The sequence below is a fragment of the Ambystoma mexicanum genome, chromosome 6p, assembly GCF_040938575.1.
Source record: "Ambystoma mexicanum isolate Mex_15411 chromosome 6p, UKY_AmexF1_1, whole genome shotgun sequence".
Taxonomy (NCBI): domain Eukaryota; kingdom Metazoa; phylum Chordata; class Amphibia; order Caudata; family Ambystomatidae; genus Ambystoma; species Ambystoma mexicanum.
Genome location: NC_090935.1, coordinates 1,009,679,541 through 1,009,693,985, shown reverse-complemented (window position 1 = coordinate 1,009,693,985; position 14,445 = coordinate 1,009,679,541). Strand labels below are relative to the sequence as shown.

At 43.5% G+C, this 14,445-nt stretch overlaps 1 protein-coding gene across 1 annotated transcript in view; it reads left to right on the top strand.

The window, feature by feature from the left end:
- FBN2 (fibrillin 2) overlaps positions 1-14,445 on the top strand; it is a 1,178,594-nt gene that overhangs the window by 670,668 nt on the left and 493,481 nt on the right. Inside the window, exon 12 of the mRNA XM_069625622.1 lies at positions 8,221-8,340. Coding sequence (XP_069481723.1) covers positions 8,221-8,340 — 120 coding nt within the window. The remainder of the gene's footprint in view (positions 1-8,220; positions 8,341-14,445) is intronic.

Sequence of the window (14,445 nt, the reverse complement as noted above, 5' to 3'; positions counted from 1 at the left end):
CGCTCAAGTAGCAACACCGTCTTGGTTCAGCCCCCATCTATCCTGAAAAGATTTGGGGGTATTAGCTTTGACTCTTGGGCCCCAGCTCTCTGGATTGCTCTCCCTAAATACCTCTCTAATAGTGAGTCTCTGCCTATCTTCAAAAAGCAATTGAAGACCTTCCTGTTTGACAAAGGATAGGTCTCTTCCGTCTTCTTAGCATAGCCCTCTCGGTATTGAAATCAGTCTTCCGCTATCTTTTCCTCATTTTGCTGGTCTTTATGAGGTTTAAGTTTCACCAAGTCTCCATGTCTCCTCGTTCTCCTTGTCTGACATTGTTCTTTGTTGTTCTGTCTCTTTCCTCCTTTTTGTGTGCGCCCTGAGGCCTATGGGTTAGTGGCGCAATACAAGAATACAGATAGATAGATACATGTTTCACCAATAGCTTTCTTTGTGGTTCAATAGGCATGGCCTTCAGCCATGGCCACTGTACTTTTTTCACCAATAGCTTTCTTTGTGACTCACTGGCTTTAGCCTTCGGCCATGGCCACTGTACATGTTGCACAAACATGTTTCCTCGAGGCCCACTGGCCATGGCCCTTGGCCGTGGTCACTGTACATGTTGCACCAATACATTTTTTGGGGCTCCCTAGCCATGGCCTTCAGCCGTGTCCAATGTACATGTTACACTAATAGGTTTCTTTGGGGCCCACTAGCCATGACCTTTGCCATAGGCAGTGGCCACGGCCACTGTACATGTTGCACCAATAGCTTACTTTGTGGCTCACTAGCCGTGGCCAATGCACATGTTGCACCAATAAGGCAGCAATACGTTTCTTTTGAGAACCAGAGCCATGGTCTTCGGCCATAGCCAGTGGTACCGGCCGTTGGCCCTGGCCACTGTACATGTTACACCAATAAGATTCTTTGAGGCCCACTAGCCATGGCCTTTGGTCATGGGCAGTGGCCACGGCCACTGTACATGTTGCACCAATAGCTTTCTTTGTGGCTCACTGGCCATGGCCCCCAGCCGTGGCCACTGTACATCTTGCACCAATAGGTTTCTTTGGGACCCACTAGCCATGGCCTTCAGCCGTGTCCACTGTACATATTGCATCAATTGGTTTCTTTGGTGCTCACTAGCCAAAGCCACTGTACATGTTGAACCAATAGCCTTCTTTGTGGTTCAATAGCCATGGCCTTCGGCCGTAGCCACTGTACATGTTGCACCAATAGGTTTCTTTGTGTCCCACTAGCCATGGCCTTTCACTATTGCCAATGGCCATGGCCACTCTACATGTTGCACCAATAGCTTTCTTTGTGGCTCACTAGCCATGGCCTTTGGTTGTGGCCACTGTACATGTTTCTGCAAAAGGTTTATTTGTGGCCCACTAGCCATGGCTTTACATATTGTGAAAACACTTGGAAAAGAACCCACAAAGTGTCCCCCGCATCTTTCCATGGTTCCCCCCACTCCCGTCAGCTGCTTTTTCCCTCCCTGGCCCTAACCTATTCCCTTTCACTCTTTGCTTTGTGTGACCCATTTTCTTTTCTGATCGCGTCTTCAGTTGTAGCCCGGTAATCTCACGAGATTCCTCTGTTATTCCCCCAATAATGCAAAAATGTTTTAACTCTGACTGGCTCCGCAGAACACCCCCGCTCTCTAGTTTCACATGGTATCCTCTTTCCCCTTACCTGCCTCTAACCTGATGCAATTTCATCCCTTTTCCTCCTCCTCCAAACAGCTGTTTGAGCACTTTTCATTTTCAGCTTCCCCCGGTATTACAGTGGTAATCGGTCCCATTGAGCAAAAGAAATGGCAGATTTCATTTCTGCTGCAAAGCACCATGGGAGATATAGTTATTTTTTTGGGAGCCAGGGGCATCCCCTTTCCCATCTAATATTTTAAAAACTACTGGCTGTAATAACCCCAAACCTGTCCCGGATATGCTTCATTCCCAAGTGGTTTCTTATTTGGTCCACATTCGCCCAGCAGTTTTTGCACTTTGGCTTTACCAAATTATGGCTTTTTCTCTGTGGGAAAATGAATGGGAGTAGGCAAGAGTGCTTTTCTGCTTTCATAATAACTGTTTCATTTTTTAACAAATCTTTACAAAAATGTCCAGTCTGGTCTGGGGGAGGGGGGCTGGAGAGGGGGCGTGACAAACCCTTTGTTTGGAAAAGATCAGCCATATCCGTCTTGCAAGTCAAAAGCTATTAGCAATAGAATTTTTGGATTTCCTAGGACTCAAGGTTATCACCTTAACTATACGGTGGCTATCACTGCCCTATGATATATATTTATATTAATAGCCTGCCCTCAGCCCATGTTGTTAAAATAGTTGCAGTAGCTATACCATCTATTGTAGGCCTGTCTAACCTTTATGACCAGATCACTGCCTTGCTTCACCTGGAATGCCAACCTCAGCATGAATTCACAGGTCAACGCTGTGGTCACATCACCATTATTTCACGCTACATACAAACAGAAAAACACCCAATGATGATTGGAGCACTTGTACACGCAAGGCTGTAATAATACAACAATGTCCTTTATGTGATGTCCCCGCATATCAAATCAAAAGACTACAAAAAGTCCAGAACACTGTGCTGCATCTCATATTTAGCTTAAGTAAAGGTCAACCAGTCACCAACCGTCCCAAAAGCTGTTGCTGGACAGGATGTCCTTGGAGATACTGTACCTTGCTTAAAATACATGGAAGGCTCGACACCATGCTACTTGCAAGAAACAGATGTCACAATTCCAGGCCTATGCGCCTCAGAGGCCCCTGCCTGCTGATCCCAAAAACGGCATGAAAGCCCTAAAATGGCTGCATCACTCCCGCCTCTGTCATGACCTTCTACAAGTCAAAAGAATCACCCAAACCGGATATCTGAACTGAAGACCTATCTCTTCCAATAGGATAGATAATCAGGAGGACCCAACGCTGGAATCTGCCGAAAATGCAAGTGGCAATAAAGTTATGCAGTGAGAGCTCTATAAATAAGCACAGAAGTGTTGATGCTTGTTAAGGAGAATTCTCAACTATGGCTAATTTCCCTCACCTAGTGAGTCCCCCAGCAGCTTTGCTGGACTTCTGGAGTTTATTTTTTTTCCACTTAGTAAGAGTGAGAGGTTTTCCCCACTCTTACCTGTGTTTTTCTGTGTGTTTCTACCTGTATTTGTGATTGTGGACCACTTCAGTAGCCCCCTTCTTTTTGTGTGTCACACAGCACCTTCAGTGCCGTGGCACCGGGTTGTCTTTGAGACTTCCCTCGACTTCATTTCTGAGGCGACTACCGTCCCCCAGAAAAGGGTAAAGTTACCATTAACTTTACTTAGTCAATCTACCACAGATCCAGTACACCCCATCTTCCATGCAGTACTGGAAAGGGTTAACTCGTACCCCTTTTTATCTGTACCTCCTAGAGCATTGTTTCACTCTTTTAACATTTAGACTTGGCTGGTGGCAGTGGTATCTACCCTAACTTTTCTACTGCGATTATATTAGATAAACGTGGTACTGTTCTTGGCTATTATATTAGCTTCGAACATAAACCCGCTTGACCAAATTGTCTTTCTTTTGGCTCTGGTTGGGTTTATTCGCCATTTCTTTTTGTTAAAGTCCTTCTTGTGTCTTACTTTGTGCGGCAAACTAGGTTTGCCTTCTTTGTTCATTGTCTTTTGGCAGGCTTCTGCCCAGAAGCCCTCCTCAAGGCGCGTGGGTGTCTAGGTGGGCTGATTGTGAGGGAGGGGTGTAGTCACCCCCTGCACAGGGTACCCTAGAAACCCAAGTCGCACTTTGTCGTGATTGGCCAGTGTAGTTGTCCGGGCTGGACAACCCCCCTGCTGGGTGATTGACAGCCAGGCTGTGTGAATGGGGATTTTTCGCATAAAAGGCAGGTCTCTCGGGCTAGAAGTCAGAGAGTCGACACTGGAACTACAAGGAACCGAAGAGAAGCGGAGATAACAACGGCTGCTGCAACTACCCCGTCCCGGTGAAGCCCTGCTGCAGTCCTGAGCTATCTTCCCATCAACGGCTCAGAGAAGATCCAGTGCGGGGTCTTCTTCCCTTGAGCTTGGTGGGGATAACCAGGTCATCTTCCACAGCCAGAGGATCCTCTTCCTTGGTTGAAATCGCTGCACACTGCTGTAGTGGTCCGGATAGCCACCTGAAGACGTACTCCTTCACAACGAAGCTCCAGGAATCGTGGGTCTGCGGGAAATCAAAAGGAACAACTGCCAGGGCACTAGCTGCACCATTGGAAGAAGGTACTGTGTTCTACTTGAAGAAACTGGGTGAATCCCTTTTCTTCATTTCCATGTCTTGCCCTTGTCTTCCCTCCTTCTTATAACTTTTGCTTCCGAACATTGACAATATCGAAGTACATTTGGCTACATTGAATCATGAACTGTCTGACTGTGTGATCTTCGGCAACAGGCCCCGGTGTCTTTTGACCGTGGTTCCGGCCCTTTGAAAGTGCCATTACCATACACGACCCGAAGAAATGGAGGAACTCTCAGATGTCCTACTATTGGGAAAGTATTCACTACGAAAATAACATTGTCCTTGTCCTGAAGACGGTCATATTAACATCCAGACCAACGGCACAAGAGAGAGTTCCGTATGAGTCATTAGGGCCGAAACATATCTCGACATGCTAACAGGAACCTGTGTATTTGTAGATTCCTATCTCTCAGTTTGAATAACTTGGAATAGGATAGCTGGCTTGTATTAGACAACTCGCAGCAACCCTATATCAATGCAACCTAACTTAAACAGAGCGACCAAGACATCAAATACAGAATCAGATCATTCGCTCTGTTTACAAAACCTTTAAGGTAAACATCAAAAATTGGGAGATTGCAATATATTTTGACTCTTCCCAGCAATTATACATGTGCATACTAGCAGTAATACATACTGTTGTTCCCATTACCTTTCTGTTTGATATTTTGTAAGAATTGGTGGACAGTCACCAGTTAGACTGTAAGTGATTAGCACAGCCTGTTTTTATAGATTTAGGCTTTTTTAGACTTACGATTTGAATAATAAATTGAAAAGTAAAAAGTATCAGGTGTGGTATGTGTAATCTTAAAATTAAATGAGGTTACCTTGGATATAACCTAGTGTGATTTAGGGTCTTTAGGTAGGGGAAGGCGACCTATCACTCCTCACTCTTAACTGTGATTTTTGCGTCCAACTCCCTCTGGGTATCTCAGGTGCTAAGTGTGTTTTTGCCCCGGTAGTATTTCATGTCACAGATACGCGTTTATTTAGTAGACCGAACTGTCAAAAAGTGATCGCAATCGTATTCATGGTAACATGTTTTGTTCATAACACCGGTTCATTCAAACACAGGGTACTTACCTTGAGACTTACTGTACAAAGGGAATTGGTTAGTTGTAGTATATTTAACGTGTGGTTTTTATTTGAGTTTAATAGAAATGTTGTGTTTATAACGAATGGTTAAAAATAAATGTACTTCTCTTTTTTACCTGAAACCTTGAGTCAGTGTTTGCTTGAGTAACAGTGATTGTGGTCCCTTTGTGTAATCTCTGCTACTGCTCATATACTCTTGAGATAAGCCTGGCTGCTCCGCCACTGCTACCGCTCTGACATAGTAGTACAGGCGTGTACCAAAGGTAAAACTTGTATTGCCACCTGTAGTCTTAATTGTGTGTAGTGGTCCTTAAGGGCACTGCACGGGATTCTGCCTAACAATGCTGTTCACTTTGCCTGGATTAGCATCAGATGGACAAATAGGAAAACGTGAAGATATTCATTTCACAAGGCAGCATTGGTTCTGTAAAAAACGCTGCATTGTATGGACACCTAGGGCCTGATTTACAAACATGTTTTAACACGGGAAAGTCCCATTGAAAACATGTTTGTAAATGAGGCGCTTACTGTCCAACTCGGACAGCTGTTTGGGGCGTGAGTAATGGGATGCGCTCGTCCATCCCTTTCACGTGCACGGACAGAAAGGTTGTACTCAAAGGGCCTCTGAATGTGTGCATCATTGAGGCACACTCCTTCTGATGCTCTTCTTCCCACTCCGCAATCCCGCAAAGCACACTTTTCATGTCAATGCACTTTAAAATCTGCAAAAAACAAAAGCGTTGCCGGCGCATGTTTGGGACAAGTGCAGATGGATGTGCAATGCACAAGAGGATCATTTTTATTTTATGTTTTAATTAGTGAGACGGTAGTGGTACGAGATGCTGTTTTGAGCTGCTGACATGAATTCTATCCCTGTTTTTTTTTTTTTTACTTTAAATGTTTCACAATAACTGAACCTTTAAGGGTCTGTGGTTGCAAAATGCGCTCTTTAACCCTCGTCGGTGCGGAAACCCTTTGATGCCTTTGTGTCAGGAACGTGTATACAGATCTATGTAAGGGGATTGGCTAGTGCATCGTGATGAAACACAGCCCTACAAATATGCGCAAGTCTTTTTTATGAATAGCGTGACCTGCACATGTCTTACCATCATGCAATTGAAAGAGTACAGACCTGTGCTTTTTGAATTGCCTGATTTGTTGAGAGTCTGACTCCGAGCATCAACATTCAACAAATGAAAAGAAAATCCTTTGGGCAGTGCTTCTTGAAATGTCCAGTTTAGATTCGGATTTAGGAACCTATGTCTATCATTGGTTCAGTCGGATAACGGTAGAAAACAGCCCATAGGTTTGACACATTCTCTTTCGTGTGAGTGCCTCAAAGTAAACTCCTGTCTATGGGGACTTGTACTACTTCTTGGAAGACACTTTGCTTAAAACATGGCCATCAGGTCCACGTCTCTCCTATTGTTTTCATTTGTTCTTATAGAGCATCATTGCCAGTCACTTGCAGTCACTTGCAGATATTTCAGCAGCCGCATTTAAGAGAGCCTTGGGCAGCATACCGTTAAGCAAAGTAAACTAAATCATTATCACTCGATTCTTCTTTAAGTCTACTGCATTCCTGAAGTGCAATAGCTATGCACCGTCATTCAATCTGCATTGAATGGACATAAATCATGTTTCTGTTTTACAAGGAGAACCCCAAACTAGGGGGGTGAGCGTAAGTTCCCTACCGCTAGAAGAATGTTAACATTTTCAACATGCCAACATGTTAACATTTCATCTCACACAATTGAATCTGTTGACAGACATTTTTTTGTTCCTTTAAACCTAGTATTACAAAATGCTGGCAAACTGCCTGCACTCAGATACTAATTAAGCAATAATCCATGAGACCGAGTGTTTTACTGGCCACTAACAAGTGAAGCGAGAGATTTTAATGAGGTTCTTGGTGTTGTTATTGTCTGATCAAGCCCTCCATCGAGGGAGTTATAGATATTATTCATGGGTTGTAATAGAACTTTTACAGAGTGTGTTGACCATTTCTCATTAAATAAAAACTGCAAAAAGGATGGCAACCATGGAAACGTGAGAAGCACACTCCAGTCTCTTTTCTATGTCCATGAAAGTCAATCAGGTGGTGGACGATAAGGCAAAAGGGCCTTCAAACCGGTGAGGACATGTAATTGTGGGGTGTGGGTATGTGGGGGATGCAGTGGGAAGATGGTGGGGCCACAGCAGAGGGTGACGTAAGCAGAGGCAGGTGGCTGGCACTGCACCATGCTGATCAGTGACTCAGATGGCTACTCATTACCAGTGGCTAAGATTTGCATTTTGAGCCCCCTGATTGGCTACGTTGTCTGCACCGGGTACTACTTTAAAAAATAAAATGGATATTTAGCCATTGTAAAACGCTGCCTATCACAAAATGGTGCATTCTGATGATAATATAGAATGCCATCTTTGTAAAACCTGGGGTCGAGGGTAACAAACTCCATTCTGCCCATCCATGCACATCGCTAGTCTATTTCATTAGGAGTACTTTCGTGTCTGCTAATTACATAAAATGTTCATCTCTCACTTTGAGGGAAAACCCCTTTGTGACAGTCCTGTAGTCCACAGTAGTGCCAATCCGGTCGTTTTCGTCTAGGGCAGAGTTACATAACATGATGCCATAGATGTGAAGTTGTTCTGTTTGTACCCTTTCCATCAATTACATCTATGTAATTGCCATTATTAAATGCTGTTAAGTGATTGATGCTGTATTTTAGCCTTCCATTGCATTACAAGATGTTATTTTTGGTTGCACAATATTAGACCGTGAATTATTTGAGAAATGTTTGCTAGAAGGGCATGCCTGAGGCATGTTGTTTATCGACTCTCTTCATGCCAACAGATGTTGACGAATGCTCATCGAACCCATGCACCAATGGAGATTGTGTCAATTCTCCTGGATCCTACTACTGCAGATGTCATTCAGGGTTCCAGAGAACTCCAACCAAACAGACATGCATTGGTAAGGCACTTTTTTGTATACCTGAGATATGTTGTGCTCTACACACCTTATGGTAATCCTTATTGGGCTCCTTATATTTCGCAGCAGCACCTTTTATAAGATGGACCAACCGTGGGATTTTGTTCTTAAATGTTTTAATGTTCTGCTACCTCCTGTCATTGACCTAAAGTAATACATTGTTGTTTTATCACTTTGATTATATGTGGTGTCCCAACATGGTGTGTTGGCAAACTAGATACCACTGTAGTATTAATGAGGGAGAGCTTTACATGATCCCTTTGCAGGGACCAAAATATTATGAAATTCCCTCAAGCAAAATATCCCCCTCCGATACGGACTATGCTAGGAATAGATATATTACACCAGTCTGGTTGAGGTAGACCACTTTGAAATTAAACATTTTGTTAGCAGATCACCACTTAGTCACGTTTTATTTTTTGTTGAATTTCCTTTCATGAAATATATATATATATTTATTTACATGGTGACTGTTAAATACACAAACCCGACAGCATCAAGAAGACTTGAGTGTCCTTGCCACTCTGCTTCTCCCTGTTAGCTAGCATGCACCAAATATCACAAAATCTGATTGATATAAGTAGCAAGATCTGAAAGCTCATTTTTCATGCATCCAATATGTCGTAGAATATGACTCTGCAATTTTAGAAGAAGGAAGCCTGTAATTAAAATATGTTACCAAACCCAATCTCATTGGGACAATTGGAACTTGAAAATAGTGTGCTGCAGTTACAATTATCGGTGGATCACTACTGCAATACAAGTGCTAGCATTCTATTGTTGTATAGCCGGTAGGATAACCAAGTGAATTAAGCACGTAGCTTGCTCTACCAGGTTGAATTACAATAGGGCAGACTCATCCCTTAATCCTTCCAACAGGTTGAGGCTTTGGCCATCAGGTAAAGCATTGCAACCATGGGCATTGGGAGTTACATGGCAACGTGGCACATGGTGTATTCCATGCTGATGATGGGACCAGCCTCAATGTGTGGGTCTTTCGCAATTTCCTTCTGTAAGTGTTGTTCATTGATTTCAATAGTTGATCATATGTGTAGAGCATGCTGCTGCATAATATAATTTTTAGGTGCCGGACATTAGCAATCACAATCTCAGATAAGGGAGGAAGGAGATTAGAATAAAGAGGCCATGGAATAGCCCAGCATCTGGCAGAGTTACAAAGCAGGACTATTTCAGAAAGTCTGCCTGCCACCCTGAAAATCCAAACCTGTACAGTGGATTTTCTAAAGGTGTTCATTAAGGAGTTCAGCAAGTTGCGAACCAAGGGGCTGGGGGAATGCATTGATATTTTCCTCATCCAGATAATGCAGTGCTTTGATTGCATTCATTTTGGGTGACATACCAACTTGAAGTCTGTTCTGCCTTGATAGGGTGGCAGTGCAGGGACCTACTGTCAGGTTGGACAGCTTCCGGTCCAGTTTCATGCAGTGTCTCCCAAAGATGTGTTCTGGTCCCATGGTTTTTCAATTTCTGTCAACCTTTGGCACTCTTCATTGTCCCTTTTGCCGATTCCATCCAAATATACATTGACAATACCAGGTTGTGTTTAGGCTTGATAGCGAGTGTGACCCCCTAGTACCCAGGACTGGATGATTGACAGTAATGTATATCATATCACCTTAAACAGTCATATCACCATAAACATTGTCAGAGGTTGGTACATGTTTATGCCGCCTCCATGCAGAGCTAGGGTGCTACAATAGGCTAACCTGAGTTCCTTAGGCCTACTTGTAAGCATGTGGTGGAACTAATACAGAACTACAGAATATTCCCTATGCTTCCAAGGTGCTATGTCCAAATGTATCCTAGTTGTGCCTCATGTGTTACAGTACTTTAACGACTTGCATACAAAGTGGCAAATACAAACATCATTTACCACTGTTCCAATAGTGAAGTTTATACTGTTTGATGGGCATGCCCCTTCTTTAATAATGGGTACCAATAATATCTGCTCAGACATCCAGAATTGCCATTCATGATGCCTGTGTCCTTCCCATTCTGGGATCTTAACATTTTGCCTAAAAGTTGTATGTGGGAGGTAGTAGCAGCAGGTCATAGTTTGGTACTGTCGATGTGGTTGCCTTGAAGGTCTGAGGCTCAAAGTAGGCCTAAGTGTGTCATAAATCATGTGTCTATGTTCAGACCAGCATTTTTCAGATTGAGGATCTTTAAGTACTTAAGATCCCATGTTCTTCTTTGTGTGGTATTCAAGAGGCCATCTTTAAGTACCATCACTGACAGGTCATGCATCTTGTGTGAAGTGTTGGCCAATGGGTGTTTCTATTTTGTGGTTCAAGATGGTGGGGCAAGATGGTGGGTCTATGCAGGTCCATTCTTTGACTTAGTTCCTCGCACCAACATACTTTCCTTGTGGACATTTCTACATTGGATGAGATATACCACATTGGATGATTCATTTGTATCTTTCTTTTATCGATAATGTTTGGTTCTGTGGGGTTTTTACAGCTGATTCAGTGCAAATGTGTTGGTAGCTTTTGCATCTCCTAACATAGCATGGGGATGTTCCCTGTTGTCTCTATTCTTGATCCGGTAGAAATATGCTTCTAGTGAGGGGCCGTGTGAGATTTTGTTTGTATGCAATTAAAGGGGTTTCCTTGAAGATGCCACTCAGCTCCTCATCTCTGTTAATCATTGATTGTAGGTCCTTAACAATTCAGTTCAGCTGTGTTAGTGCTGGATGATATGTGACGACCCAGGGTATTCTTTCTGTGGTCTCCCAGTTTCTGTATTGAATCAGGTCATTTCTGCATATTCTCAGTGCCCAATCAAATTCTCTGTCAATGTGTCTGGGCGAGTGACCCTTTTGCAAGAAGGACATGCAAGGGCTGGCAAGTTGGTTGTCCCTTGTCTTCCTGTTGTAGCATAGGCGTTGGTATCCGATGGGCTGGCTGTAGATGATATATCATTTTGGGTGGCTCGGATTAAAAATTGGCCTGTGAAGGTATATTTCTCTCGGCCTGATGGTTTCCTGTATACAGCGGTTTCTACTCAGCTGCTGCTTCCACCAGAAATGTTGGTGTCCAGGAAGTGTATACTCATCTTGGAGTATTCCATGGCGTACTTAATGCAGTGGTGGATGCTATTTAGGGATTCCTAGAATTGTTTCAGGGAATCTTCGCCTTCTGTCCAAATCAAGAAAATGTTATTGACGTGGTGCATGTATGTTAGTGGTTTCTAGAATTGTTGTTGTACAAACCGCTGCTCAAGGTCTGCCATGAAAAGGTTTGCGTACTGGGGCACCAGTCATATGCCCATGGCCATTCCAGTCTTTTGTAGGAAATGTCTTCCATTGACACAGGAATTGTTGTGTGTATGAACCTCATGAGATCTGTTATGGTTCTGTTGGCATGTCTGTCTTGGGGTTGTGTTTTGAAGGAAACTCTGGCATGCAGCTATTCCATCTTCACGTGAAATGTTGGAATACAGTCAGGTGGGGCATTAAAATCGCTTCAAGCAATAATTTGACTGTGACTAAGATGTCTCTGGAACTTCAAAAGTTAATGGAAGTACTAGCATAACATTTTGTTAGTCCAATAAAAAATATCAAAACTTAGATTTTGCTTGATTTTAAATCTGGACTAAAACGACAACCAACCCTTTCTTGTACATTTTAAGGAAGTAGCAGGCATTTCAAGAGGGTTAATTTTTGCATGGCCAACCATCCTGGTGACAGTAGGTACAGAAGGAGGAAGGTCAGGGAAGTTTGAAAAGGGTGCATATTCCAAAATTGAGCACTTTGTTGTGAGGATCATTATGAGTAGGATTGTTCTGGAGTCCAGTTTGCTGAGCACAGGAGTATGGAAAAGTGGTTTAGTTGAGTGATGTGTCAGGTGTGGGAAGATATTTCTAATGTTTATGAGTTTGAGTCTGGTTGTGGTGACAGTAGCTATGATTAACTGGAAGCGGTTAATGTCACTGTCAAAGAGAAGCTAAAGGTTGAAATCCTTGGTTGGGTGGGCTAGGATTCTAGGGGGAAAGAGATAGCAATGGTGAGAGTGGTGTTGGCATTGGAGGCAGGGAGAAAGATTACTTCTGTCTTTAAGTAATTGAACATGAGGCATTTTAAAGCCATCTGATGGCAGTTAGGCAGTTGGCTATGTTTTTAAAGATTGCAGACGTGAATGATGGGAAGGGGAAGAAGGTCTGGGTATCATCAACACAGAGGTGATAGTTGCAGCCAAAGGAGTACATTAGTTTGTCAAGGACATGTATAGTATGAAGAGAAGTGGGCCCAGCACTGATACTTCAAGGATACCCATGGGAGTCGGGTGTCTGGGTGGAGGTGCTGAAGTCCCATGAGATAGGAGGATACCCAACTTGAGTACAGTGTTCTTGAAGCCAAAGAGGGAATGAGCTTGAAGGAGGGATGGGTGATCCACAGTGATGAATGCAGTGGAAAGGTCTAGAGGGAGAGGAGAATGGAGAGTGGTGGCAGTGGTAGGAGAATTGGTAACACTGATGGGAGTAGTATCATTCAAGTGTTTGGACTGGAAGACTGATAGGAGGGGTCAGCATGTGAGTGCACCTCAAGAAAGCTGGCTCTGGGGTTGACGACAACCCTCTGGAGGATCATATAGTGTTTAGGAGGGAGAAAGGAAGATCTCTAGAATTATGGGTTGTTGTGGTCAGCACTTGGTTCTGTTTGAAGAAGTATGACTATGGTTGTTATGTAAAAGGCTGGCAATATACCAATTTGAGCGCAGGCTGTGTTGCTATTGCGAAGGATTGGTAGTTCAATGGGGAGGTGGTGGAGAAATGGAATAGAAAAGATAGTGTGGGGAATATGGGAAGAGGGGTGAATGAGGGAGGGCGTTGTAGAGAAGGAGGGACAAGTTATCACATATTTGTTGTGATCTTAGTAGGGAAGTAGGAGGAAAAGTCACCAGCAGAGACAGGAGGAAATAGAGCAGTTCTTGGGGGAGAATGCATGGCCTGCAGGGTCTTTGATATCTTACAAGTGTGTGAGCAGAGAGTTGAAACAAGATCAGCAGAATGGGATGATTTGGCTGTGTCAAGAGCTCTAGTCACAGTCAGTAGAGTACTTGTAAGCAGAGAGGAGAATTCGGATCAGTTGTTGCACCAGCCACACAAGCAGCAACACATGCAGAATAGTTATCATAGAAGGGGTGGACAGTGCAGAATTCAATTATGTAAAGGAGAGATCAATGGATTGATTAAGTGTAGTGAGCTTGGAGTGAGATTTATTTTTGGCATTTATACAATGCCCAAACCCTTGGGCATCACAGCATTTGTTACAGAGAAAACAGAGGCAGGTAAAGAGGTTGTCAGATATCAATCATATTTGTTGAAAAGCCAAGTCTTTACAGATTTTTTTAATATTGTACGATTGTTCATTTCTGATATCTACGGGCAGTGTGTTACAGTGGACAGGTGCAGTAACTCTGGAACTAGAGCCACCAGCTCTTTTGCTCTTAAAGTGGGATAGGGGGGTTACCATGGAGATGCTGGCATTAGATCTACGTACTCAGCCTGGGGGTTTCTGGCAGAGTATGTCAATGAGATAGGTGTGGGCTTCCTTATAAATGCATTCATGTGCAAGGGATAAAGTTTTGAACTCGATACATGCTTTAACTGGTAGCCAGTGGACATCTCGTCTGACGGCAGAGATATGGTCAGAACGCTTGAGTCCAAGTGCTGCTTGCAAAGGTTTGTTCTGCAGTAGCTGTAATTTGGCTAGGTTGGCAGCAGAGGTGCCAATGAGAAGCACATTGTAATAATCAAATTTAGAGAGGACGAGGGCACATGCAAGTGTAAGGCAGTTGTTGGGAGGCAAGATTTGTCTGCTCAGTGATATGAGCCTTGATGTGTGGGCTGTGGTCGATGACAGTGCATTTATGTGTTTTGTCATGGTGAGTTCTGCTTCTAAGTGTACTCCCAGGGTTTTTAACCTATTTCAGGACAGGGATGGTGGTACCATCTATGCAAAGGCAGGTGAAGGATGGGTTGAGGTTTTTTAGCCGGTAGGGGGAGCAAACAATGAGCACAAATTCTGTGTTGCCATCCAATGTTGTATGGTGCTGTAAACTG